Below are 25,045 nucleotides of genomic sequence, written 5' to 3'. Positions count from 1 at the left end.
TAGAAACAAAAGAGAAAATAGGCCTAGGCCTCATCTCATTTTGTAGTATATCACCCTCTTTGTGTAAAAGAGCCCAAACTTTTGCCAGGACCAATCAGCACAGCCTCACCCCTTGGAACCTTCCTGAGAGAGCTCAGAGCCTCAGATTTTCGTAGCCGTTGTGCAAACAGCCACTACCTCAGTAAACCGGCAGAGCTTTCCCAGGGGAGGTGGGTGGGCACATGAGAATCTATGAAAGTTACCAATACTGGGGAACCAAAGTTACAGGTAAGTAACTTGTTTTCTTACCCCAGTATAGGAACTTTTATAGATTCTCATGCTTTGTATCAGAATAGTTAGCAGTAAATACTAAAGCACATTTTGGTAGACACTTGGCCTTACATAACCATCTCAGTTTACAGTAACAACCAGTACATGATAATCAAGAAAAAACAATCATTACTGAACCAAATGTGCTTACCAGGATGGAGGGATTGTCGGGAAAGCTCACCTCTCAATGAAAAAGATTCCTGAGGACTGCTTGACCAACAGCAGCGTCATCTCGTCCCACCGACTCCAGGCAGTACTGCTTCGTGAAGGTGTGTACACTGCTCCACGTCGCTGCCCTGCAAATGTCTTTGATAGCAACTCCAGCAAAAAAGAGCCACTGAAGATACCATCGCTCGTGTAGAATGAGCACGGGCCCTTCTGTCCAACGGTTTGCCCGCAGCCTGATGACAGAATTGAATTGCACTGGAGATCCAGCGGGAAATGCCACTCTTAGCGAGCGGCAACCCCTTCCGTGGTGCACTGTAGGAAATAAATAACTGTGTAGACTTCCTGAAAGAGCGTGTGCGCTCGAGATAGAATTTCAGACAACTCTGGACATCCAAAGAATGCAATGTTCGTTCCGCCTGGGTAGAAGGACTTGGAAAAAAGGAATTCAAAATTAAGGGTTCATTCAGATGAAAATCCGAAGGCACCTTCGGGATGAATTTTGGGTTGGTTCTCAAAATTAGCACATCCTTTTTGAACTGCAGAAAAGGCTCCACTATGGACAGAGCCTGGAGTTCACTAACCCTCCTAGCCGATGTCAACGCTAAGAGGAGGGCTAGCTTCCAAGAGAGGAACTTCAAGTCTGCCCTGTGGATCGGCTCAAAGGGAGCTTTCATGAGCTGAGCCAGTACTAGATTGAGCTGCCAGATCGGTGGAGGTGCTCGGACCGGAGGATACATCCGAAACAACCCTTTAAGGAACTGTTTAACAATCCTTGCAGACCATAGAGATGGCCCCGATGTCTTCCTTCTAAAACGGGAAATGGCAGCCAAATGCACCTTGACCGAAGAGTGCGCCAAACCTGACTTAGCCAGTGACAGGATGTAAGGCAAAACCTGATGTGGCCGGGATTTATAAGGATGGAGTTTATTCCTCTGGCACCACAGACAAAATCTCTTCCATTTTGCCCTGTAAGTCTTATTAGTGCTTGGCGCCCGCGCCTGAGACAAAACATCCCTGCACTCCCTGGAGAGATTCAGATGACTGAATTCTCTGTGTTTAGGAGCCACGCCGTCAAGTGAAGTGACTTCGGATCCGGATGGAGCACCTGACCCTGATCCCGCGACAACAGAGATGGAATCAGCGGCAAGCGAATTGGGCGATCCTGGGAGAGCAGCAGGAGTTCCATGAACCAGAACTGCCGGGCCCACGCTGGAGCAATGAGAATCATCTTGCATGGTTCCGCCCCGACCTTCCTGAGAACTCGAGGAATGGGAGGAAAAGCGTAGCAAAATGCGCCGCACCAAGCAATCAAAAGGGCATTCCCCAGCGATCCTCGATGGGGAACCTTGCTTGCGTAGAACCGACATTTGGCGTTCTCCGGAGACGCAAAGAGGTCTATGGTCGGAGTACCCCATCTCTCGAACACTTCCCACTCGTGAGTCACTTTCCTCTGACGACTCAGAGCATCCGCCGTGATGTTGAGACACCCTGCTAGGTGCTCGGCCAGTAGAGTGATGTTGTGAGAAATCGCAAAATCCCAGATCGACTGAGCCTCTTTGGACAGAGTTTGTGATCTTGTTCCCCCTTGCTTGTTGATATAGTGCATAGCTGTCGTGTTGTCTGTCAGGACCAGCACTGCACGATTCTGAAGTCTGGGAAGGAACGCCAGCAAGGCTAAGCGGATAGCCATCAGCTCTAAGAGGTTGATGTGGTTTAGGCTTTGCGCTGGACTCCAGTGACCGCTGATTTGAAGCTCCTGGAGTACCGCTCCCCAGCCTTCTAAGGAGGCATCTGTGGTCACCACCATAGGAGAAGGAGGGATCCTGAATGTTAACCCTACTGCGATGTTCTTTATCAGCCACCACTCGCAGGCCTTGCGCATCCCTGGTGTTATCCACACCTTGTCGTTGAACGACCCTTCTGCCTGGCTCCATTGTTTGTCTAACTCCTCCTGCAGAGGACGCATATGAAGCCTGCAATGCGGTATTAAAGGTATGCAGGATGATATCGATCCGAGTAAGGACTTGTACCGGCGAACCGACACCTTTTTGCTCTGCAGCACTTGACGAGCGGAGGTGATCAGCTTGCGTTGACGCTCCTCCGAAGGACGAGCGGTGCACAGTGTCGTGTCCAGAATAGCTCCAAGGAATTTTTGGGACCTGGAAGGTATCAGCACCGACTTGGATCTGTTGAGCTGAAGACCCAAGTGGGCGAACAAGTGAATGCAAGTTGATACAGCTTGAGAAGCTGCCTTGAGTGACGGAGCTTTGACGAGCCAGTCGTCCAAGTACGGGAAAACCTCCAAGGATTGCTTCCTGAGGAACGCCGCGACTGGTGCCAGCATCTTTGTGAATATCCGAGGTGCAGACCAAAGGCCAAACGGAAGCACCCTGAACTGGAAATGGCTCTTGCCTACTGTGAAGCGTAGATATTGCCTGTGAGCTGGGTGGGTTTGAACGTTGAAGTACGCATCCTCTAAATCCAGGGACGCCAAAAAAATCGCCCGGATTCAGTAGGTGGAGAATATCCTGGAGAGTGACCATCCTGAAGGAGAGCTTGATGAGATAGGTGTTGAGCTCTCTTAGGTCTAGTATAGGACGCCACGTATCTTCCGTCTTCCGAACCAGGAAGAACCTGGAATAGAAACCCTTGCCTCTTTGCGAAAGAGGTACCGGTTCTATCGCCCCCTTGATGAATAGTTGGTGGGCTTCGAGATGTAACAGTCGAAGATGCTTTGAGGGACGGGCGTCCGGAGCTCTTGTTGGAGGAAAATCTTGGAATTCCAACGTATGGCCACTCTGAACAATATTCAAAACCCACCGGTCCGATGTTATAAAGACCCAGCTGTCCAGACAATAGGAGATCCTGCCCCCAACCGGTGTTCTTGGTGGGGGAGGAACAGTAGTCAGAGCCAGGAGGCCGATATTGCCTCTTGGCATTGTCTCGTCCCTGACGGTTCTGACGTCCTCTCTGGGACTGACGAGAGAAAGACGCCGATTGCCCTTGGCGTTGGTTTGAATACTGATTCTTATAAGACTGTCCTGACTGGGTGGAAAACTGACGTTGGTTTCCTCGATAAGTAGAAAACCCTCGCCCACGTGCTCCTTTAAATGGAACCTTGCGATAATTTAAGGATCCTAAGGACCTTGCCGTGTCCGTGTCCTTCTTTATGCTCTGCAGAGCCTCATCCACATGCTTACCAAAAAGCATCTCTCCGTCAAAAGGAAGGTCCAGGATCTTATTTTGGACCTCCTGACGGAACCAGGTTGCTTTTAACCAGCCCTGACGGCGCAAGACCGCTGACCCTGCCAAGGCCCTGAAAGCGGTAGAGGCTATGTCCATAGCACAGTCGATGATCTCCGAGGAACATCTCTCCCCTTCCATAAGGACTTGTTTGGCCTCCTCTTGATTAGAGTCTGTTAAGAGGTCCACAAACGGTTCCATGTCGCACCACATCTGGCGGTCATACCTGCCTAGAATGGCTAATGAATTTGCTGCCCGAACCAACAAACTGGCCATGGTGGAAAATCTCTTCCCCACATTGTCCAAAAGCCTGCCATCCTTATCCGGAGGTGTAGTCAAAGGCGTCGAAGGATTCTTGGACTTGCTCTGTGCGGCTTGAGATATCACAGAGTCCGGCTTTGGTTGTCCAAGGAGACATGCAGGACTGCCCTCAGGGGCCTTGTATTTCTTCTCCAGCCGGGGAAGAACCGGGATGACCGTTGCCGGGTTCTGCATAACCTTGATCCCCTCATTCCATACATGTTCAATGATAGGAATTGATCTGACGGACTTTCTGTACTGCGCTTTGAAATCATATAGGAAACAGTCCGACTGTTCTACTGAGAGAGGCAGCCCAAATCTCGTGGATGCACGCTCCATAAGATTATGGAACCCTCCAATATCTGCCGGCGGCGACACTTTCGTGTCCCGCCCTGCATCATCCGGATCTTGCATTCCCGTATCATCTAGATCCACATCCGGATCCCCTGGATCAGTAAGTGGGACCACGTGCCCCTCATCGTCTCCGTATCCAAATCCTGTGCATCGTCATCGGCAGGTTCCGTAAATGAAGTTTGAGGAACCACTACTGGCACTACTACTGGTGAAGTACGTGGGATATTCTCAGGAGGAGGGGGCAAATCCACTAGCTGCCCTCGCGGGACCCCAGATGTAGATGGACGCAGTGGTTGAACTTCAGGGCGTGAAGGAAATCGAGCTCTGTAATCCTGCAACATCATCTGCAAGTCCGTAACCAGAGCAACTGGTAGAGCTATCAAGTCCTGTCGCAAAGTCTGAGGACGAAATTCTTGCTGAACATATTGTTGTTCCTCTTGGTCAGCTTGCTCATAGTACTCCTCCGTATCAGTGTCTTGCTGCTTTACGTGCAGTTCCGAGGGACTGTAGGCGTCACCAAACTGCTCATCCACCTCCTCATCTTCCGATTCATCCAGCAGCATGGATGGTGGTAAAGGCGTCACTTGTCTAGGAGATGTCATCTCCGGTGTAATCTTCAACTTCTGTATCGTAAATGCAGAAATTTTACTCGTCGACGATCTCGACGACGGTCCCGTCGTCGGAGCTGTCGTCGAAGGGACCACTAGCTTCGACGAAAGAGACGACGAACCCGTTGACGGCACAGTAATCTTCGTCGACGGAGTAATCGTCGTCGACAATATGGCCGTCGACGATGCCTGAATCGTCGTCGATGGTAGGGTCGTCGACAAAGGCTTTTTCTCGTCGACGGAGCTTTCTTCATCGTCGACGGGACAACCGTCGACGGTCTCGTCAACGAGGTTGTCGTCAGCAGCATCGACGACGACGTCGCTGTCATCGTCGTTGTGGTCTTCGTCGTCGAAACCGCCGTTGACAGAATCTTCATGGAAACTGTCGTCGACGACGAGAATGACGCTGTCGTCGATGAAACAGGAGTAGATATCGTCGACGGTCCCGTCGACGAACTCAAAGAAACTGTCTTTGGAGTGGTAATCGTCGTCGACGTACCCGCTTGAATCATCGTCGACGGACGCTGCTTCTTCACAGGAACCATCTGTGAAGTCCCTGCAGAGTGTTTCTTCGCAGGCTTTTCCTTTTGGGACGGAGGAGAAGATATTGAAACCTTCTTTTTATCCCTAGAGGCTGTGTCAACACCAGCAGCCTGTCCCTGCCTCTCCTTTACACTTTCGTGAGGAGATTTTTTGGGACCAACCTCCTCAGACCTTTCAGAGATCCCATGAGGGGCTTTGACAGGGGGTTCTTCAGAGATGGAGGGAGAGGACCTACCCCTCTTCCTTGATCTTCTGGAGGAAGTGCCAGAAATTGAATCTTCCTCATCTGACGAGACAACCTCCTTTCTGGTCTTTAGTTTCTGCAGCCATGTCAGCAGACGTCCCTCTCTGTCTCGTAAAGTCTTGGTTGAAAGAGTGCGACAAATCTTGCAGTCTGTGGCCTTGTGCTCCGGGTATAAGCAGTAAATACAACTGTCATGCTTATCTTCCACGAAAAGCCTCTTCTTTCCACAAGAAGCACATGGCCTGAATAATGCTTTCTTCTCCTTCTCTGACATAATGTCACTAAAGATGTCAAAAGTAACTTCTGAAAGAACAATGAGAAAAAACTGAGCAGAGCTCAGTGGAGACTCCCTAGCACAACGTGAGGTAGAAAAATCTGAGGCTCTGAGCTCTCTCAGGAAGGTTCCAAGGGGTGAGGCTGTGCTGATTGGTCCTGGCAAAAGTTTGGGCTCTTTTACACAAAGAGGGTGATATACTACAAAATGAGATGAGGCCTAGGCCTATTTTCTCTTTTGTTTCTATGGTTATGATATATTTTTTATTTACCGAGGCTCCCATTCCGACGACGGGCAATGATACAAAGCATGAGAATCTATGAAAGTTCCAATACTGGGGTAAATACAATTATTTCTCCAAACTGCTAAGTAGACAGTGAGAGGATTCTTGCCTTCCACTCTCTGTAACCCCAACACTTGCCTCAAGCCACAGTCCAACCCAACCTTGTTCTCTAAGGCATCACAGTTCTGTGGCAGACTTGTCTGGGTTTAGTGCTTACTCCGTGGGGAAGACCCGCTCTCCCTTCCTCGGGTCCTGACTTCCTGAATGCGTCTCAGTGTGATATTTCTGGCTCTTGAAGTTCTCTGCTTCCTTTCTTCTTTTTCCTACACACCCCTTCCTCTGTACCAAGGGGCCTATCTAGCACTAGAAAGCTCTGCCTCTCAAAGACACTCAACACAAGAGCATCTGATATCACTTCCTGGTGCTTTCCACTTGATGTCTCACTAAATGGACTTCCTAAAATTGAATAGAGGCCTGAACTCCTGTTGGTAACATTGAAGGAAAACACGAATGTAGAATCTATTCTGCCGGGAACCTGCATTGACTCGTACTGTGGTGTCAGCATGACACAGGAGAAGGAAACCACTAGAAGAGCCCTGCCACAACAACTTGATAATACTAGATAAAATCTGGCCAAATTACACGCCTTCATGTCAAGGTGTTATTAATATCCTGATTGAAACCCTTTTAAGTCTAAACGTTCAGTCTTTGGTATGAGGTTTGGAAGGTCCAGATAAGGCTGAAGGAGCTGAGCAGGATATTCACATTCAACACATTCTGTGAGATATAATAGAATCTTTACCACATAAAGTTAGCCAGCATGTCTCTATATAGGGCTCAGTCAATTCACCTTGAATAAGTCCACTACTTTGCTTTCCAAAAACATTTGCAGATATGTGACTGACTTGTGAGTCCATCTCTGTGGAATGGTATTCTTCAATTTGGACCCGAAGCCTGGGTTTACCATAATATTAAGAATCACCAAATTATCGCCATTTGTTTAAACTCCTAACACTTTTGAGTGTTAAGTAAAATGGCAATACCAATGGTTTGCACAGATCAAAATCTTGCCTGTAGTTTTATAGATAAGGCACACAGGAAGGTCTTCAAGGGGTGCCCCTACCTAGGCCTGTTATATCCAGGGACACATTCAGAAAATCCCAGCTCAATTTATCAAATGCCCTTTCAGCATCAACTGTTACTAATGGGACTCCGATTTTCTTTAGCTGCACTTTCTCAACCAAATGTGCTACTCTCCTAACACTGTTCTGAGCCAGACTGTTCTGTGAGAAATCCTGCCAGGTCAGCTGCTATGAGCAGGGGCATAACCTCCTCCAGCCTAGTTGACAAGAGGTTAGTAAACAGCGCATTATTGATACTTAACATCACTGTAGACTGTCAAAATCCGTAGTCTTCAAGGCCTTGCCTGGCTTGCGGATAAAAGAAATGCCGGCATCTTTCATTGTGTCAGGGGCTTCACTGGATTGTGTGAATGAATTAAAGAAAGAAAAATGACCAGCTGTGCTTCTAATGTCTTGTAGATGATGGCTCCATTACCATCAGAGCTCAGCACTTTGTTATTTTTTAATCAGCGAATGGCTAACTTTAACTTTTCCTCCTCAAGGGTCTGTCCAGGTATGCTGCCTGTGCTTTCAACAGCTATAAACTTTAACAAGTGTACAACATAGTTTGCACTTCCCTGCTTCATTTACCATTTGGTTACCCTACCGATCTAACGTTCTGGCTACAACTATAGATATTGTTGCGCTAGGCTTTGAGCACCAAAAATTTATCAGCTTTGTTCATATTTTCATTTCATGTATTGATTCAATCGCAGTGGGGTTAGGCTGGCTCTAGTGATACAAGGGAGTCTCATAACCAGTTTCAGGAGCAAATTGAATGTTTTGTCAATAGAGATTCTACCAACCTGTCCTACCAGTTAGTTCTGGTCACCATGGCTAGCCGTTTTCCCGGTATGGCTGCTATAGTGCATCTCAAAGTATGGTTAAAATATTCCCCCATTCCCATTAATGGAATGTCACTGATGCAACTTTGGTCATATGGGTTGAAATGAGTGGTTTGAAATCACGGACCTCACTTTAGAAGATATTGATCCCTTTGTAAAAGTTCCAGCTGAGACTTTGTTTGCACCCTATGCATGTTGAAAACGAGGGTAAATTGCCACAACAAAAGCTCTCCAGGACTCCAATAACCAGTCATAAGAGAAGATTTTTCAACTTCGTAGTAGAATGCCAGGGATTCCACACATGGCTGAAATCACTGCCCAATATGAATTTCCCTTCTTAAGTCCATTAGGAGCGTCACAGGAAATCAACATTAGGTGGCGCTAGGGCGTACGCTATTCAAAATATCTTATTCGATGTATGTCAAGCATAACCAAGATAAACATTCCCATAGGTACCCCGGTCACTCTAACTTTCATTGCTTGCACAACGTGTCTAATGAATATTACTACCCCTGCTGTGTAGTGATGCTGATAATTACTGCACGTAAGCTTTGTCTCTCATTCTTCGGAACTGGTCAGTTTTCACCAACTAAATGTTTTCTTAGCTGCTGCGCAGACAAAGAACAGGACAAAATGCTGCTTCTTTTTTTTCTTTCTTCTAAATAAGAACAACTCTACACTGGCACACAAAACAATACAAAACACAAAGAACGAGCAGGAAACTTGTAAAACAGTTTCTTTTCCAGGAGTAGCTACAACATAACTACACAAATAGTCACTTTTTCAGTTAGTACATTTCATGACACTCAAACCGTTTTCTGCTATCCTAAATCATCAGTATTACCTAGGACAAGTTCCATCATTTTAGCACTCTGGAGCATACAGAAATCAAGTTGATCTGATCTTATTCTCACTCTGTGCCAATTGCATGGTAAAAGTGTTATCACTGCCTGCTTGCTTTTATGTGCTCCATTTTGTGGACTGTTGAAAGGCTTTATTTCCTTTCACCAATTACCACTGATTAATGGACCTCTTACCAGAAAACAACACATAAAAACACTCCCTTCCTAGATTTGAGCGAGAGCTTTTTGGAGAAAAGTCCTCTATATCCCTTTGGAGTGCATGATACCTTGCATGTTTTTTTCTAGGTATCACTGTTTTTTATCATCCATTATCTCAATGACTATGAAAGTCCACTAGAGCTGCTATATGGGGTTTCTGGTTTTTGTTGACATCAGATCGCAGGGTACCCAAATTAACAAGTTACTTACCTTCGGTAACACTTTTTCTGGTGAATACAGTATCTGCCTGTGGATTCCTCACCTTTTGAATTACCCCTGCGCCAGCATTCCACGGAAATTATTTTCTTAGCTCTCCCACGTCGACGAGGACATCATAATAGCACGGCTCTGCTTGCGACACCGTATGACGTAACCGGAGCCATAAGACCTCATCGGCGTGCTGACGTTAGTTCCACCCATTTTTCCCATGCCTTTGAGGTGAACGGGCGGACAGACAACATAACACTACTATATCCAGTATACATAATATATATACAAACACATAGTATATACATAAGTAGGAAGGAAAAGCCAATAATCAAAGCATTTCCTAACAACAAACTGTATGCATGAAAATGACATATAGAAAATAACAATGTCAGATAGAACTTTTTCGGTATATGCAGGAGGACACCGGGGAGGCGGAAGGGTCAGCGAGGAATCCACAGGCAGATACTGTATCCACCAGAAAAAGCATCACCGAAGGTAAGTAACTTGTTCTTCTGATGGATACATCTGCCTGTGGATTCCTCACCTTTTAAATAAAATCCCCAAGCTGTCCCTCTCCCGGAGGAGGGTGTCCCCCTGCCTAAACCAAAAACTCTTTCAGTACAGAACGTGCAAAATGGCCGCCCTCCTCCTCTCCGAATCTAGGCAATAATGCTTCACAAAGTTGTGGAGGGAGGTCCAAGTTGCCACCTTACAGATGTCTACAACAGGAACACCTCTAGCCAAAGCAGACAACGACTTAGCTCTGGTGGAATGCACTTGAATACCTTCAGGAGGCTACTTCTTGGCCAGGGCCTAGCAGATCTTGATGCACAAGATGATCCACCTGGAGAGTGTTCATTTGTAGATAGCTTTGCCTTTCATTCGTCCAATGTAGCCCACGAAGAGCTGATCATCCAGCCATAATTCCCTAGTTCTATCCAGGTAGAAGCTGACAGCCCTCTTAGGGGCCAGGCGTTGAAGTCTCTCCTCCTCCTTGGAAGGGTGAGGGGGAGAATAGAAGGAAGGTAAAGTAATAGACTGGTCTAAATGGAAAGGATAAACCACCTTAGGCAGGAAAGCAGCCCTGGTCCTGAGAACCATCTTTTCTGCATGAATGGTTAAAAACGGAGGTTCAAAACTAAGAGCCTGAAGCTCACTTACCCTCCTAGCTGATGTAATAGCTATAGAAAGACCAACTTGAAAGAAAGAAGCCTCAACGGGCAACTATAAAGAGGCTCAAAAGGAGACCCCAATCAGAAATGTAAGAACTAGATTCAAATTCCACTGAGGTATAATGAAGGGAGAGGGAGGAAACTTATTGGTGAGGCCCTTAATGAACCTCATAACAATGGAGACTTAAATAAAGACGGCTGGTCTAGCAAACAGAGGAAAGCAGACAAGGCCGACAAATATCCCTTTACTGCAGGCACAGCACAACCTTCCTGGGCCAAGGAAAGAGAAAACCCTAGAATGTCAGATAAATGGGCTTTCAAATAATCAATGGACCTCTCTCCACACCATATCACAAATTTGGACCACCTAGATGAATAAATAGATTTGGTGGAGTGTCTCCTGGATGATAAAATAACATCCACCACATCTGGTGGAAGAGAGAAAGAACTCAGATTGCCCTGTTCAATCTCCAGGCATGAAGGTGCAAACTCCGGACGTGAGGGGTGTAGAACCTGCCCCTGCGACTGGAGGTCTGCCCCGAAAGGGAGACAGAGCGGAGGGTGCAATGAGAGGTGAAGTAGATCTGTGTACCACACCCTTCTTAGCCAATCCTGAACGATCAATATGACTTGTGCCCAGTCTTTGCGAATCTTCCTCAGAACCCAAGGAATCTAGGGCATGGGTAGAAACGCATAAAGGAGTTGCGAGCTTCAATCTAATTGAAACGCGTCCCCAACGTTCCCTGCAATGGATACTGAAGGCTGCAGAATGATGGGCAGTGCGAGGCCGATGCTTAGGGTCCGGGGTATAGGTACTCAGTGTCTGATGCTTCTGTGCCGGCTGGGGAGAATTCGAGTAGTCAATCGATTGCGACTCAGAATCGGAATCATGTATATCGATGACAGGCCTCGAAAAATCATAAAAATATTACCAGACCTGCCGGTCTAGTAACTTGAAAAATCTACTCGACCTAACTGTAATGTACCTGACCCGTGAACTGGTCTCAACGTGACTGTCACACAGTTCAGTTCACTTTACAAAATCCTTTAACTTCACAGAAAGAAAAGTAAATGTAGGAGAAGAAACTGACTTTTGACCTGTCTCGCAAAGCAAACGTGACAAGATAACAAGATTTAAAGACATCTTTATTGCTCATTCACTTTGTGAGCAATAAAGATGCCTTTAAATCTTATCTTGTCACATTTTTCCTTTAAATCTCGTTAGCTTGTCACATTTACTTGGCTTTCAGAGACAGAGGTCAAAAGTCTGTTTGTCCTCCTACATTTACTTCTCTTTCTGTGATTTAAGTTAGAGGATTTTCAGTCCACCAGAAATGGTGAGTAGGCCCTAAAAATAGCTTGTCTTGATTAAATCTGGCTCATCATAGTGAGCGGATGAGTGGATTTTTCAAGCCCTGGATAGTGATTCCGCCTGTGCCCCTGAAGCTTCTTCATCCTCCTGTTTTTAACCGAAAACGTCCAGTACATTGTCCGCTTGCTTGCACTTCTTGCCGACGAGCATGTTGGTCTTGAAGAGTCTTTTTAGATCTAAAAGACTTACAGGCCTCACAGCTCTCCTCTCGAAGATTGGGCGAGAAGCATAGATTGCAAACGGAGTGTTAGTCGGTATGAGGATACTTGGAGTGACAATTCGAACCGAAACAGAGCAGAGTGTGTTTCATTAGCAGGTCATTCTCCAATGGACTTTGGAGTCGAAAGTATGCTCGGCCGGGCATGTCCCGTAGGCCAAGGAAGCGAGTCGAAGACCCACTATGCAGAAGGGTGATCGCTCGGATGCAATAAACTAACCAATTGAGATAATACCGCCGAATGGAGGTACTAAAGAACCAAATGGACCCCAAGGAGTCTCGCACTGGAGCGTGAGAAATTACATCCGAACCCGTCAGCGGAAAAAACAATCTGAAGATGGCTTTGAAGACCATGCACAGTATTACCAAGAGGAGGAGCCCCACAGCCTCTTGACTCAAAGAAAATTTCTTGCCACAAAAACAACTTGCAATCATCCGAGCCCAACACTAGATGGCGAACTTCGGCAAAGCATGCATATCTACAGTGCACATGCCTCGAACATACCGTTTTTAAAGAAAAAACTGTAGGTTTTAAAGCACTGATAGTAAAGGACCATATTTCATAATAAAAAAATCGTATTTGTTTTAAAGCATCTTTTAGCATCATGTCATGTACTGCAGACAATAATTGATGCAACCACTACTTTGAAGTAAACAAGCATTGAGATGCTCTGAAATACTGAATTTTCACACATGTGCAGCTTTTGAGATTGTTGTGCCTAAACAGAAGTTTACAATGACTGTCACACTCTGTAGTGCTTTTCTGCTGTAACACAAGCACCCCGGCGGCAGTCTTCTGCAGCTCACTGTGCTGAGGCAGAGCCCTTACAAGAAGCTGGAACCCTCTGTTGCGTTCATTCTATTCTCTGAAGATATTACATATTACACAGCATCAGTAGAAGCTACACCCAAAGCACTTCATATTACCAGTAGCCTTCTTTCTTGAGGTATCGCACGTGATCCTTGTATAGGATGAAGGCGATCTCAGCCTTCACTTTATCCCCCTCCTCAATTGGCTCCACAATCAGAAAGTCCCCTACAAAGGATGAAATGAATAAAGTTACAAGCCCCCAGCGGCAGAAGGATTAGGTGTTAGCCTTTAATGGTAATTGTTCTTTTCATTTGCCTATTTGACTTAACAGTTTGCATACTTTCCTTGGCCAAGAAGCGAAAAAATATGCAACATGCAAACATTTTGCCAATAGATTTTGCCATCTTTTTCATACATGATTTACACTTAGAAATGTAAGCGATTTTACAGAAACAGTTACGCAGATATATAGTTTACTAAACAATTACGATGGAAGCAATCTAATTTTGGAAAGTTTTAAGTACTGCTTCGTTAAGATTCTAACCACTTCCTAAACAGCTAAAATGGCAAGAACCAAAGGGGATCGAGATATTATTTAAAGTAGTTTTCTACACTTACCTCTTTTAATCCAAATGTTTTTCCGGAATTTTGTCGGCATGCTCACAAGAAACTTCTTTCCGTCACCTGTTTCCACCTCGTGAAGGTTATTTCCGGGAGTACCGAGCACCTGGAGGATTTGCAGGGAAAGAAGATTATATTTGCTATGCTAAAAACGCATATTCTAAACCGTAGAGATTGTAATTCTTCACATTTTCAAAGTACAAGACAAACTGATTAATTGACTTATTTAACACACTTTTTTTTAATCAAATCTTTAAACGGAAATGTTTTAGTGCCTAACTCAATGAATGAATGTCCTGATTATGCCTGTACTCTTGTGAAGACACTGATATGTTTGCTCAGCCTTTTTATGCTGTACATTATTCCAGTGACTTTGGCAGCAAGGTATATACTTAGTAGCAAACCTTAAATAAGTTAATACACGAAACAGAGTTTAATTCCAGAACTCCATGTTCTCCAGAGTAGAACCAACCAGGGTGGTTTACATGAAACAAAGACAATAGATTATTTTTTAGAAAAAACTGGCAGAGTGATAGCACACAAACCCCTATTGTAAGTTCTCCCTCAATTTGCACACTGCACACAACATCATGCACATTACCCTGACTCTACATGATCACTGAAGTGCAACAGAAATGCGTGAAATGCTGTTCTTCTTATTAGGTGGTGTCATTACTTTTGTACACTCTGAGAAGTCTTTCACTGTTTTTGAGAGCCACTGGTCGACGGTTTTAAATATGATTTTAATCACTTTTCTCTTTGCACAAATATGCAAGAGAGATGAAAGTGTGCTTTTCAGACAAAAACGAAACATTAACAGAACAAGTTACTTACCATTAGTAAAATCTTTCCAGTTCATACTCTAACTGCAGATTCTTCACCTCTTGAATCTCGCATAGGTGCCAGACTGGATCAGGGAAAGTTGAAAACTTGGAATCTTATTATCCAACAGGCAGGTGGTCGGTGACAAATCTGCAGGTAGATATAGGATCCACCACAAAGGTGGCTACTGAAGGAAAGTAACTTGTTCTAATAATGGATACTTTGATCTACAGATTTCTCACTTTTCTAATCAATAGGAATGCAGAACTTCCAAAAAGAGAATCAAACAAAGACGTTTTACTACATAGACCGGATAAAATGGGTATCCTTGAGTTGTGAACTTTTTACTTTAATTAGCATGATGACGCTGACATAGCCTTAACATCCAAGTTAAAATGTAAGTAATAGTTTTAACATGTAGCACTGGTACCTGTGTTCTGTGAGTGCACTGACCAAACATGATAACATACTGCTAAATGCTTCTTCAAAGAAAGAACGAACGTATATTCAGCGTATTCTAGTATCATTATTTAGAAGGTATTGACTGCCACCCAAGGTCACCAAGACAGTCAAAGCCTGAGGTATAAGCCAATGTTTTGATTTTCAGAAACATCTTGCTTAGAAAGAAGAGCGATGCATGAATCTGGAGGAGTTCTAATTTATTAAGTCATTCAGTTGCTAAGAAGTAATTTTCATGCAGTCCACTGGAAAAAACTGTCATGCAATCCACCGTAAAATAAAAGGTAAAGATAGGTCACCCTTTCTCACACTTTCTAGTTTAAAATGGTCTATGACAGGAGTTTAAACTCCAGGAGTTTTCTATTGGCCAGAGAGGGAAATGTTACATTTTTGGATCTGATTTGATGGGATCTAAACTTGTTTACATCTAGGCCCACCGCAAGTATGCAGGTGTTCTTCTCAGACAGGGGGAGTGGACCTAATCCCCTTTATAAACCGTGATCTGTTAAAGCTAGAGGTGGAGATATGGGAGAATACCAAAATAGTGCACTGGATGAAGCTTGGAATGATGACAAATGGAGACAAAGAAGCTTGCATATTTCACTGGAATATTTTTTTCTCACATATGAATGAAGCATCCCAAGCCAAGAACCTGAGAATGGGCCCTTTATAAGAGTAACTGACCAATTCAGAGAGTGAAGGACCTGCAATGACAAACATCAGTGGGTTGCTACACCTGTGTCATACCTCTATACCTTCAATACTCAAGGTATGAGGTCAGAGTGCGTGATGGTTTCATAAGTGCTTATCTTGCTTTAGGTTGCTATTTATCATTAATCTAAAGAGATTGGAAGGGGGTGGGGGAGGGGGGGTGGGGTGCCCTGACGTCAAGGAAAATGGCTGCTTGTGCCAGAGCTCTGTCTCCTCTATGCCACATTTTACCAGTTATAATGAGCTAAACTCTCTATCCCAATCCCAGAATACCGGGAATGTGTATCGTAACAAGGGAAGACATAGGCTCAGACTCAGAAACATTCCCTGATGCCGATTTTACATCAGAGCACTGTGTCCTGAAAACGAGCGCACGGCGGCCTTGAGCATGGCCTTCCCATTCCTGCAACACGGTGAGGCTGCTATCGAGGATCCAACAAGACTGTCCAAACTACAAAGAACACATGACCATATAATACCACCCAAGTTAAACGAAAGTTAGTGGCTAAGGTTGCCAAGCTTTTTTTCTGCAGTGGAGTTTTTGATTTTGTAAATAAATTAATACCGACTGGGGAGACTGCAGTCTTGCAAAATAACTGCTGCCACCGCTGCCAAACATTTTACATCTAAATATTAAGCGTCTACCCTCCTACGCACTCCCTTAGCGTGGCCGTTTCAGTGGCACGTCGGGACCCCACAGCGCAGGTCTCTCCAAGTTAATCGCTGGACAGTCGTGCCCCATTGTGCCTAACCAACTTTATTTAGCTGGGTTGCATCAGAGGAACCAGTTAGGTTAGCCGGCTGCATGTGCTGTTGGTGCGGCCGCTTCCACTCCCCAGCTCAGTGTAGTTGCAGGAGAGCCCAGTTGTGATCAGCTCGGAATGCCAGAAACAGTAAAGTATTGGACACTGCACACCCGCCTCTCTACAACAGAAGGAACATTTTGTGCCAGGGTTCTCTACATTGCTCTTGGCCTGCGTGATGATTCCTGTCTGGGCTAGTCCTCTCTAACTCATCTGAGTTGACTGAGCCAGTGGGGTGCTAATACAATGCAGGAGAGTGCTCTACTAATACAAATTCACTAACTGAGTCGTAATTCCTCCTCTGGCCTTATTCAGTTTGTAGGCGCCTGCAGTCTATAAAGCCACCCGAAATCTGCAGCCCTTATAGGCAGTGCAAGGCTCCTTCAACCCATAAAGGCACCATAAAGATACTTGCAACCTATTCAGCCTTGCTGACCCGGACACAAGCACACTGGTCACAACACTGCATTTTCTATTTTTGTGTCTACACTGGATTTCACATTGCCGGTGACTTTCACATTGCCTGTGACTTACTATATCTGTGATGTGAACTCGGCTACAAGTACGCAAGGTTAGCAAAGTGAGTGAGCAAGTTGAACAAAGACACAAAGGGCACAAAACCATTAGTCACTACAATAAAGAATAACCCACAGGGCAATTACCTCTTGTGGGTATACTTTGTACACCAAAGTCTCTGGTGACCTTCTACTTCTGTACTGTAGGTTAGGCCTCATCCATCTGAGTGGAGGAAAGGTACCTAGAAGTTTCACTGCCTCTATACAAGTGGGCTACATCCTCATTGTACCCTCAGTTGTCTTCAACTACTAGAGAGACCAGGATGGTAAGATGGCTGAAAAAAGACTCAAAATCTGCAATGAAAAGGACTAAGTCGGAACCCCCCAACCCTGGAATCACCCATCAAAAGCAAATCTGAGCTTAAAGACACAATGGACACCATCCTTATAAAACATTGACGTCATACAACTTGTCCAAACCGCAAAGGCCAGTATGGATATCATGCAACAGGATATTGCAGGTATGAGATCTGATATCCAACAAATAACTGACAAACTGTCTGCAGCTGGACAGCTCATTAGTGATCTTGAGGACAAATCTCTCTCAGCTCTCTTCACAAAAACATGAATATTAATGCAATGTTCCATCGCTGAATTGGAAGATAATATTTGGAGGTGCAACATAATACTCTTAGGTTTTCCTAAAAATTACAAAAGATAACATGGCTCATGCGATACCTTTCTGGAAGACTGAATCCCTTGCAACACTAACATCTCCTTTGACTGTTTTGAGCTTGAGAGTGCACACCGCACCGCACCCTGACACGACAAACAACCATACTCCCTTAACTGGGCTGACCGGACCAATAATCTGCAAACCCCCTTCATTTCAGCACGAGGAAACTAATCTTGGAATTCATATGCAACAACAAGTACATTACCTGGGAAGGCCGCTGAATCACCATCTCGAAAGATTACTCCAAGCCAACAGTGCAAATAAGGAAAGGTTTCCTTTCTCTCAGGCCTAGATTATGGGGCATGAATATTCCTTTTCAGGTCCTGCCTTATTTTGTATGATCTATAAAAGCACATCTCACTTGTTCCATGACCAACGAGACTTGGCCTCCTTCCTAGACAACATCCAAGAGGCAGAGATGGACACATCTCCTGCTAATACAGGGACGTCGTAAAGTATTATTACTTCTTATACTTTTCTTACTGCATTCCTTGCTGGAAATGCAGCTGTTTATTGTCCTTTACATCCCATGTTTCTTATATTCACTCGCCATTTGATTCCTCTCCTCTACACTGATATATGATGTTATAATGACTTTTGTTCCAAGATGTTTCTCCCACGATTGCAGGTATTTGCAGCCATAGACATCTTCAGGTCACATACTTACTCTACCAACTTGATGAATAGCTTTCAGGCATGTAGGCTGCTTATAAAATTCTACACGGTCATTAGACGACACACTATGACTCTCGATTTGTGTTCGATTTATGGTAGCCACCAACTGTAGATTGCTTATAGGATGGCATACTGTTTTAGGATGACACACGGTTATAAGATGGCCCACTGTTCTACTCCATTTTTGCTTGATTTAAAAGAACCTTGTTGGAAATGGCCCTTTTTGCAGGGTTATCCCCAAACTTTTTGCTTCTTCCTCCTATTTTTTCCTGACCTGTGTTTGTTGGCTTTAGGACTCTGGGCACTTTACCACTGCTGATCAGTGCAAAGTGCATATGTTCTCTGTGTAAATTGTTATTATGATTGGTTATCCATGACTGGCATATTTGTTTTACCAGTAGGTGGTCCCTAGTACAGTGCACTAAGTGTGCCAGGGTGGGTAAATCAAATGCTACTAGTGGGCTTGCAGCACTGATTGTGCCACCCACATGGGTAGCCCTGGAAATATGTCTCAGGTCTGCCACCACAGTGCCTGCGAGCAGTTTGTTAACTGCCATGTCAACCTGGCCAGTGCACCCACTTGCCAGGCCTTACCCTTCCCTTTTCTTACACATAGGACACTCCTATGGTAGGCCCAAAGTACGCCCCTGGGCAGGGTGCAGTGTATGTGAAAGGTAGTACATGTAGTAGTGTGTGTAACATGTCCTGATCGTGAAATACTGCCAATTTCGTTTTTCACTATTGAAAGGCTATCTTGCCCATAGGACAGAATGGGGAATGTTTTGCAACATTTTACAAGCAAATCTTCCCATAGGGATAAGATAGAAAAATTGAATTTAGTACCCCTGAACTCAGAATTTAATAACACATCTTTTTAGTAAAGATGGCTTTTAAATTGTGTGTTTGAAAGTACCACTTTTAGAAAGTGGCTATTTTCTGGTTCAACCTACCTGTGTGCCTCTGCCTGTTTGTGGATTGACTGTCTGGCTTTGGGGTGACAGTGGCTGGGGTGGCTCCAGGAGTCTGGGCGAGTCAGCACTAGGCTGAATAGGCCTGATCTACATGTGGAGTGGAGGGAGGAGTAGCACCTGTACCTGAATAGGGCTGTGCCTGCCTTCCACAATGCTGGCTCTGTCCCCCTGTGGTGTGTCTGGAGCGAAGGCTCACACTAACAAAGGATGTTGTAGCGCACTGGCAGAGTGCCCCCAGAACTGGTTTGAACTGGGCTCAGAGCCCCTTGTACAAAGAGAACAAAGACATTTTGGGCTATAAGTACTAGACCTATAACCCCTGAACTTTAGATCATTACTGGAATTCAAGAGGAACCTTTGCCAAGGAGAAGAGCTGGAGACACTGAGGAGGAGTACTGCCCTTACTGTGTGTCTGGGGTGGGCCTGCAGTTGCTGTTTCTGCCAAGGAAAGGAGAAGGACTTTGCTGTATGCTGTGTCCCCTGCTTGAAGGAGATCTCCAAGGGCCTGAAGTGAGGTGGCCTCCTGTTCAGAAGTCTCAGGGACACAAATAATTCACCCCCAGCTCCCCTAAACTCTGCTGTTGTGCGTTCTGACCTGCCTTGAGGTGCCTGGACCAGTTTGGGCCTCTGGAGGTTGCTGCTGCTGTTTGGGAGCTGGAAGAGAGATGAAAATCAAAGGACTATAGAAATCAACGCATCGCGCTTATTGCGGCTGTTTTTCCGACGCATCTTCACAGTGCGAGAAGAATTTCCACCCATCGCCGTGACGCTGCAAAAGCCGTCGCAGCGTCTGTCGTCGCGGCATGAATCGACACATCAAGGGATCTAACCAGTGAGCTCCAACTCAACTGAAACGCATCCCCAACGCCCCCTGCATCGGAAACTGGAGACTGCAGAATGACAGGCAGTGCGCGTTCTCGAAAGTGGCAAGCAGGTCCACCCGAGGAGTCCCCCACATCCAGGAGATGTGTCGAACTACCTCCAGATGAAGCCTTCACTCGTGGTCGGCGGAGAACTGCCGACTGTCCGCACACATGTTCAGCACCCCGGCCAGATGATTTGCCATCAAGCAAATCTGAAGGTCCTGAGCCCAAGACCAAAGTCGCAAAGCCTCTCTGCAGAGACGGTACGACCCTACTCCTCCATGCTTGTTGACATACCACATCGCAGCAGTGTTGTCCTTCAGGACTTGAACCGACTGACAGCGAAGGGAAGGGAGAAAGTCCTTGAGCGCCAAACGTATCGCCCACAATTCCAGAAGATTGATATGAGACAATCTTTCCTCTGGAGACCAAAGACCCTTGATCTCCAGATCCCCCAGATGAGCACCCCACCCTAGGGTAGAGGCATCCATTATCACTGTGGCCACAGATGGAGGAAGATGAAAGGGCTTTCCTTGAGACAGATTGCCCTCCACACTCCACCAAGACAGATCCGCTGCAGCTTCTCTGGAGATCCTGACAGACTCACTGAGATCTCCGTTGTGCTGATACCACTGCCTGCGGAGGCACCACTGGAGCGCCGTCATGTGCCAGCATGCATGGTTGACCAACAGAATGCAGGAGGCGAACAGACCGAGCAGGCGTAGGACCTTCAGAACTGGAACAACCGCTCCATTGTGAAATAAAGGGATAATTTCCTGAATGTCGAGAATCCTTTACGGAGGAGGAAGACCTTGACACACAGTGGTATCCAGTACTGCCCCTATGAACAGGCTGCGCTGCGAGGGCACCAGGTGAGACTTGGGCACATTTATCGAAAAACCCAAATTGAACAACAGTTGAGTTGTTACCTGCAGATGAAAACCGGGATCCCCGACCTCCTGAGATGGGTAGCCACCACCACCATTGACCTTGGTGAAGACTCGAGGTGCAGTAGTAAGACCAAATGGAAGGACCACAAACTGGTAATGTTGCGAACCAACCGTAAACCGGAGATACTTCCTGTGCGACTTCAGGATTGGGATGTGAAAATACGCATCCTGCAAGTCGATGGACACCATCCAGTCCTCTTGTTGCAGCGCCTAAAGAAGCTGCGCTAGGGTGAGCAACTTGAACCTCTCCTGCTTAAGAAACAGATTGAAGATTCTGAGATCCAGGATGGGTCGTAATCTGCCATCCTTTTTGGGGAATCAGGAAATACCGGGAGTAGCATCCCTGACCCCTTTCCTCCTCCGGAATCACCTCTATCGCACCTTTTTGTATCAGAGCAAGAACCTCATTTTGAAGGAGAAGTAAATGATCCTCCGTGCAAAATCCTTGGCAAGGAGGGTAAGGAGGAGGGAATTCCCTGAAGGGAAGGGCATACCCATTTTCTATCAGATCCAGAACACAAAGGTCCGAAGTGATCAATTTCCAATCTTGTAGAAAATGGATAAGCCGACCTCCCACAGGACCAACATGATCCAGGATGGTGGATCTAGGGCTACTTTCCTGCGTTACCAGGAGGGGTTGGGGAGGTAGAGGAGGAGGAAGAAGAGGGACGTCCGGCTCCACGAAGGCGACCTCTGCCCTTACCCCTATAGGATTTGCACAAGGTGTTTTGTTGCTGCTGCTGTGGCTGTCTGTAACCACAAAAGGAAGACTTGCCGAAGCCACGGTAATATCTATAGCCATAACCATTCGCCTGCAGACATAAAGACTTCGCTGTGGCCTTACTGTCCTTAAATCTTTGCAGAGCAGAATCTGCTTTCTCCCGAAACAGTAAAGAGCCATCAAAAGGAAGATCAAGAAGGGCAGCCTGTACATCGGGAGAGAAACCAGAAGACCTCAACAACGCATGTCTTCTTGCTGCAATGGACTAACCCATCACCCTGGCAACCAAATCCGCCGTGTCCAAACCAGACTGGATGACCTGGCGAGCCACAGCCTGAGAACCTGCCAGCACCTCACTCAGATTTCCCCTATCCTCCTCAGACAATTTAGGAAGAAGTTGTTTGGCAGAGTCCATAAGGGCATGAATGTATCTACCCAACAGACAAGTGGCATTGGTAGATTTCAGAGCCATGCTAGCCGATGAAAAGACCTTCTTCGCCGATTGTTCCATCTTCTTGGAATCCCTGTCAGCAGGAGCCTGCGGAAAAGCACCTGAGGACTGCTTGGAACAAGAAGCCTGCCCCACCAAGCTCTAAGGAGAAGGGTGGGATGAAAGGAATACCGGATCCCCTGGAGCAGGTCTATATCTTCTGGACACTGACCTTGATACCGCAGGAGCAGGAAGTGGGTTCCTCCACACATCAAGGATTGGCTCAGTCAATGCTTCATTGAAAGGCAAAAGAGGCTCAACCACAGAGGAAGGAGAAAGAAGCACCTCTGTAAGTAAATTAGGCTTATATTCAGCCATAGGAAGCTGCAAATCCAAAAGTTCAGCAGCCTTCCTTATAACAATATGATAAGGTGCAACTTCTTTCGAGGGGGAAGCCTTCTGAGAAGCAAAATCCCACTCTGGGGAAGTATTAAGTCCACTTGCCTCACACAAGCCCTCAAACAAATCTTCTGTATCATAAACTTCCCCTTCCTCCATCTCCTCAGCCTGGTAACGGTACCAGGCTGAGGAGATGGAGGAACAACCTCTGCGCTTCTCTCCTCGAGCGCACCTTCGGTTGCAGCGTCGGTGGTGTCACACGCGGCATCGATGGCTCCAGGAGCGGCGTCTAAGGAGGATCGCTGTAGCAACCGGTGCCGATCGCATCCAAGAAGTTTCACGGGATGGAGCCGGGGATTGCCCAAACGGCGTCGACATCCTCAGAGCCGGAAATTGCCAGGACGGCGGCATCGGCATAAATCGTACAAAGGGGGCCTGAGGATACTGATGAGGCACACCCAAAGTAAAAGCCATAGGACCCATGGGACCCGAAGGTGCTCCAGAGGGGTACGAGGCCCTGGCGAAAACGCCATACATCGCATTTAAAAAATGCGATGGATCGGAGCCTTGCGCCGGAAACTGTGGGTACTGAGCCGGTTCAGGATGCAAACCCACCTCTGGCACCTCTGGAGTCGGAGCAGCCAGGGTCACATGCGGAGCCGCAGGAGCCGAAGAAACCTCAGCATCAGCCGGATTCGACACACCCTCTGGAGTCGGTGAAAATCTCGGCGTCGGTGAACGCTCCGGACTCCTTTTGTAAGATGGAGAATGAACCGGAGTCACCTGAGGAGAAACTGAAGGAGAGACAAAGACCTTTACTCGACATCGATGGGCTGGAGAAGGCGACCTCGAAGCCACAGCCTTCGACGAACGGCGCCGAGATGCATGCCTCTTCTTTTTATTATGTTCTCTCTTGGAGTCATGCGACGTCGAAGACCTTGATTTTGACCTTTTGCAACCCCTTTTTTAGGTCTCTCTGAGCCAGCGCATGCTGGTCTGCGAGACATTTAGTAGGTGGGTTTTCAAAGTGCTACCCCACGCTTTGGCTGGCCTAGCGCTTGCGTTCACGAGAGCGTGCACGTGCGCAGCTGCCATCTGTCTTTCACGGGTCATTAAGCGTGTGGATGCTGCAGCTGCTTTCACTTTTGCAACCGCGCGCCCACTCGCTCCGCCCTGTCCGTGTCCATGTTGAAGACCAGTTGTTGTGTAATGGAAATGGCGAGCAGGCCAGGTTTTCTCCTTCACTGATGCCTTTTCTCTCGCCGGCTCGCTGCTGCGGTTTCCTCTCCATGTGTACATTTCCTTTTGCCTGTCTTATCTCTCCCTGCATAGTGCGCTCTTCGCTGGCTCTGTCCCCTAATAAGATTAATAGGCCGGCTTTATTTAATTATCAGTGATAGCGCTCTGTTCTTTCAGGCTCATAAAACACCTTGCGTGTTGGCGAAACACTCATCATATTGATCTGGCGCCACAGGGAAATTTATCTCTCCTGCCCCACGGGCATAAATACGCCTGCCTGGCCTCCTGTGTCAGGGCAGGTGGAAGGGGCAAGGGGAGGGGTGCAGCCGGTGCTGTATATTGAGCCCTCACTGCGGATTTGCCGGGACAGCGCTCCATGTCCCCTCCACAGGACCATCAGTGGTCATGGACCAGTACCTCTCAAGTCATCGCTTCCGTGTCCGTCACCAGCACACCCCAGCAACCGCCCCCTCCGCTGGACCGGTCTCCCCCTTGGCAACGCAGCCTGGGAGCAAAGGCATGCATGGCAGGAGTCAGTCAAGTGCTCAGCACTTCCTCTTTAATAGAGCCTGCTGTGCTCCTGGGTTGAGAGGCAGCCCCCCTGTTTCCCCATCATATTGTTCCCAGCGCCTCGGTTGTTGTGGCCGTCCCACTTCCTGCTCGGTTGGAGGACGGGAGGCCACGTGGCACATTCCTTGCTGCTAGACCCCTTAATTGCCCTCTTGGACCATGGACATGCTTCCTCCCTCCTCCCCACTTAAAGAAATGCTTACTTTGCACCGTTCTCCTGATCGGTACCCAACCCCGGGAGTTCACAAAACCATTCCCCTACATTTCCGGCTTGTTGTCTAGAAGAGTGTGCGGGAGGAACATCTCGGAGTGACTTCAGTGGAGTCTGGAGGGAGCTCCTCGCCAGGGAAAAGGTGTGCATCCATAGTGGCCTGTCTGGACTTATTTATATACTTGTGCAGGATAAACAAATGCAGACCAATAGA

The 25,045-nt window shown here is 46.7% G+C and overlaps 1 protein-coding gene across 2 annotated transcripts in view; it reads right to left on the bottom strand.

Moving 5' to 3' along the window:
* The window catches only part of EIF1AD (eukaryotic translation initiation factor 1A domain containing), a 325,274-nt gene that overhangs the window by 152,308 nt on the left and 147,921 nt on the right, over positions 1 to 25,045 (bottom strand). For both annotated transcript variants that reach the window (XM_085625867.1, XM_085625868.1), the window contains exons 4-5: positions 13,754 to 13,862; positions 13,252 to 13,360 (exon numbers count right to left, since the gene is read on the bottom strand). In XM_085625867.1, the coding sequence (XP_085481993.1) occupies positions 13,252 to 13,360; positions 13,754 to 13,862 (218 nt within the window). The remainder of the gene's footprint in view (positions 1 to 13,251; positions 13,361 to 13,753; positions 13,863 to 25,045) is intronic.

The sequence above is a fragment of the Triturus cristatus genome, chromosome 9, assembly GCF_964204655.1.
Source record: "Triturus cristatus chromosome 9, aTriCri1.1, whole genome shotgun sequence".
Taxonomy (NCBI): domain Eukaryota; kingdom Metazoa; phylum Chordata; class Amphibia; order Caudata; family Salamandridae; genus Triturus; species Triturus cristatus.
This window is presented reverse-complemented; position numbering and strand designations above follow the sequence as displayed.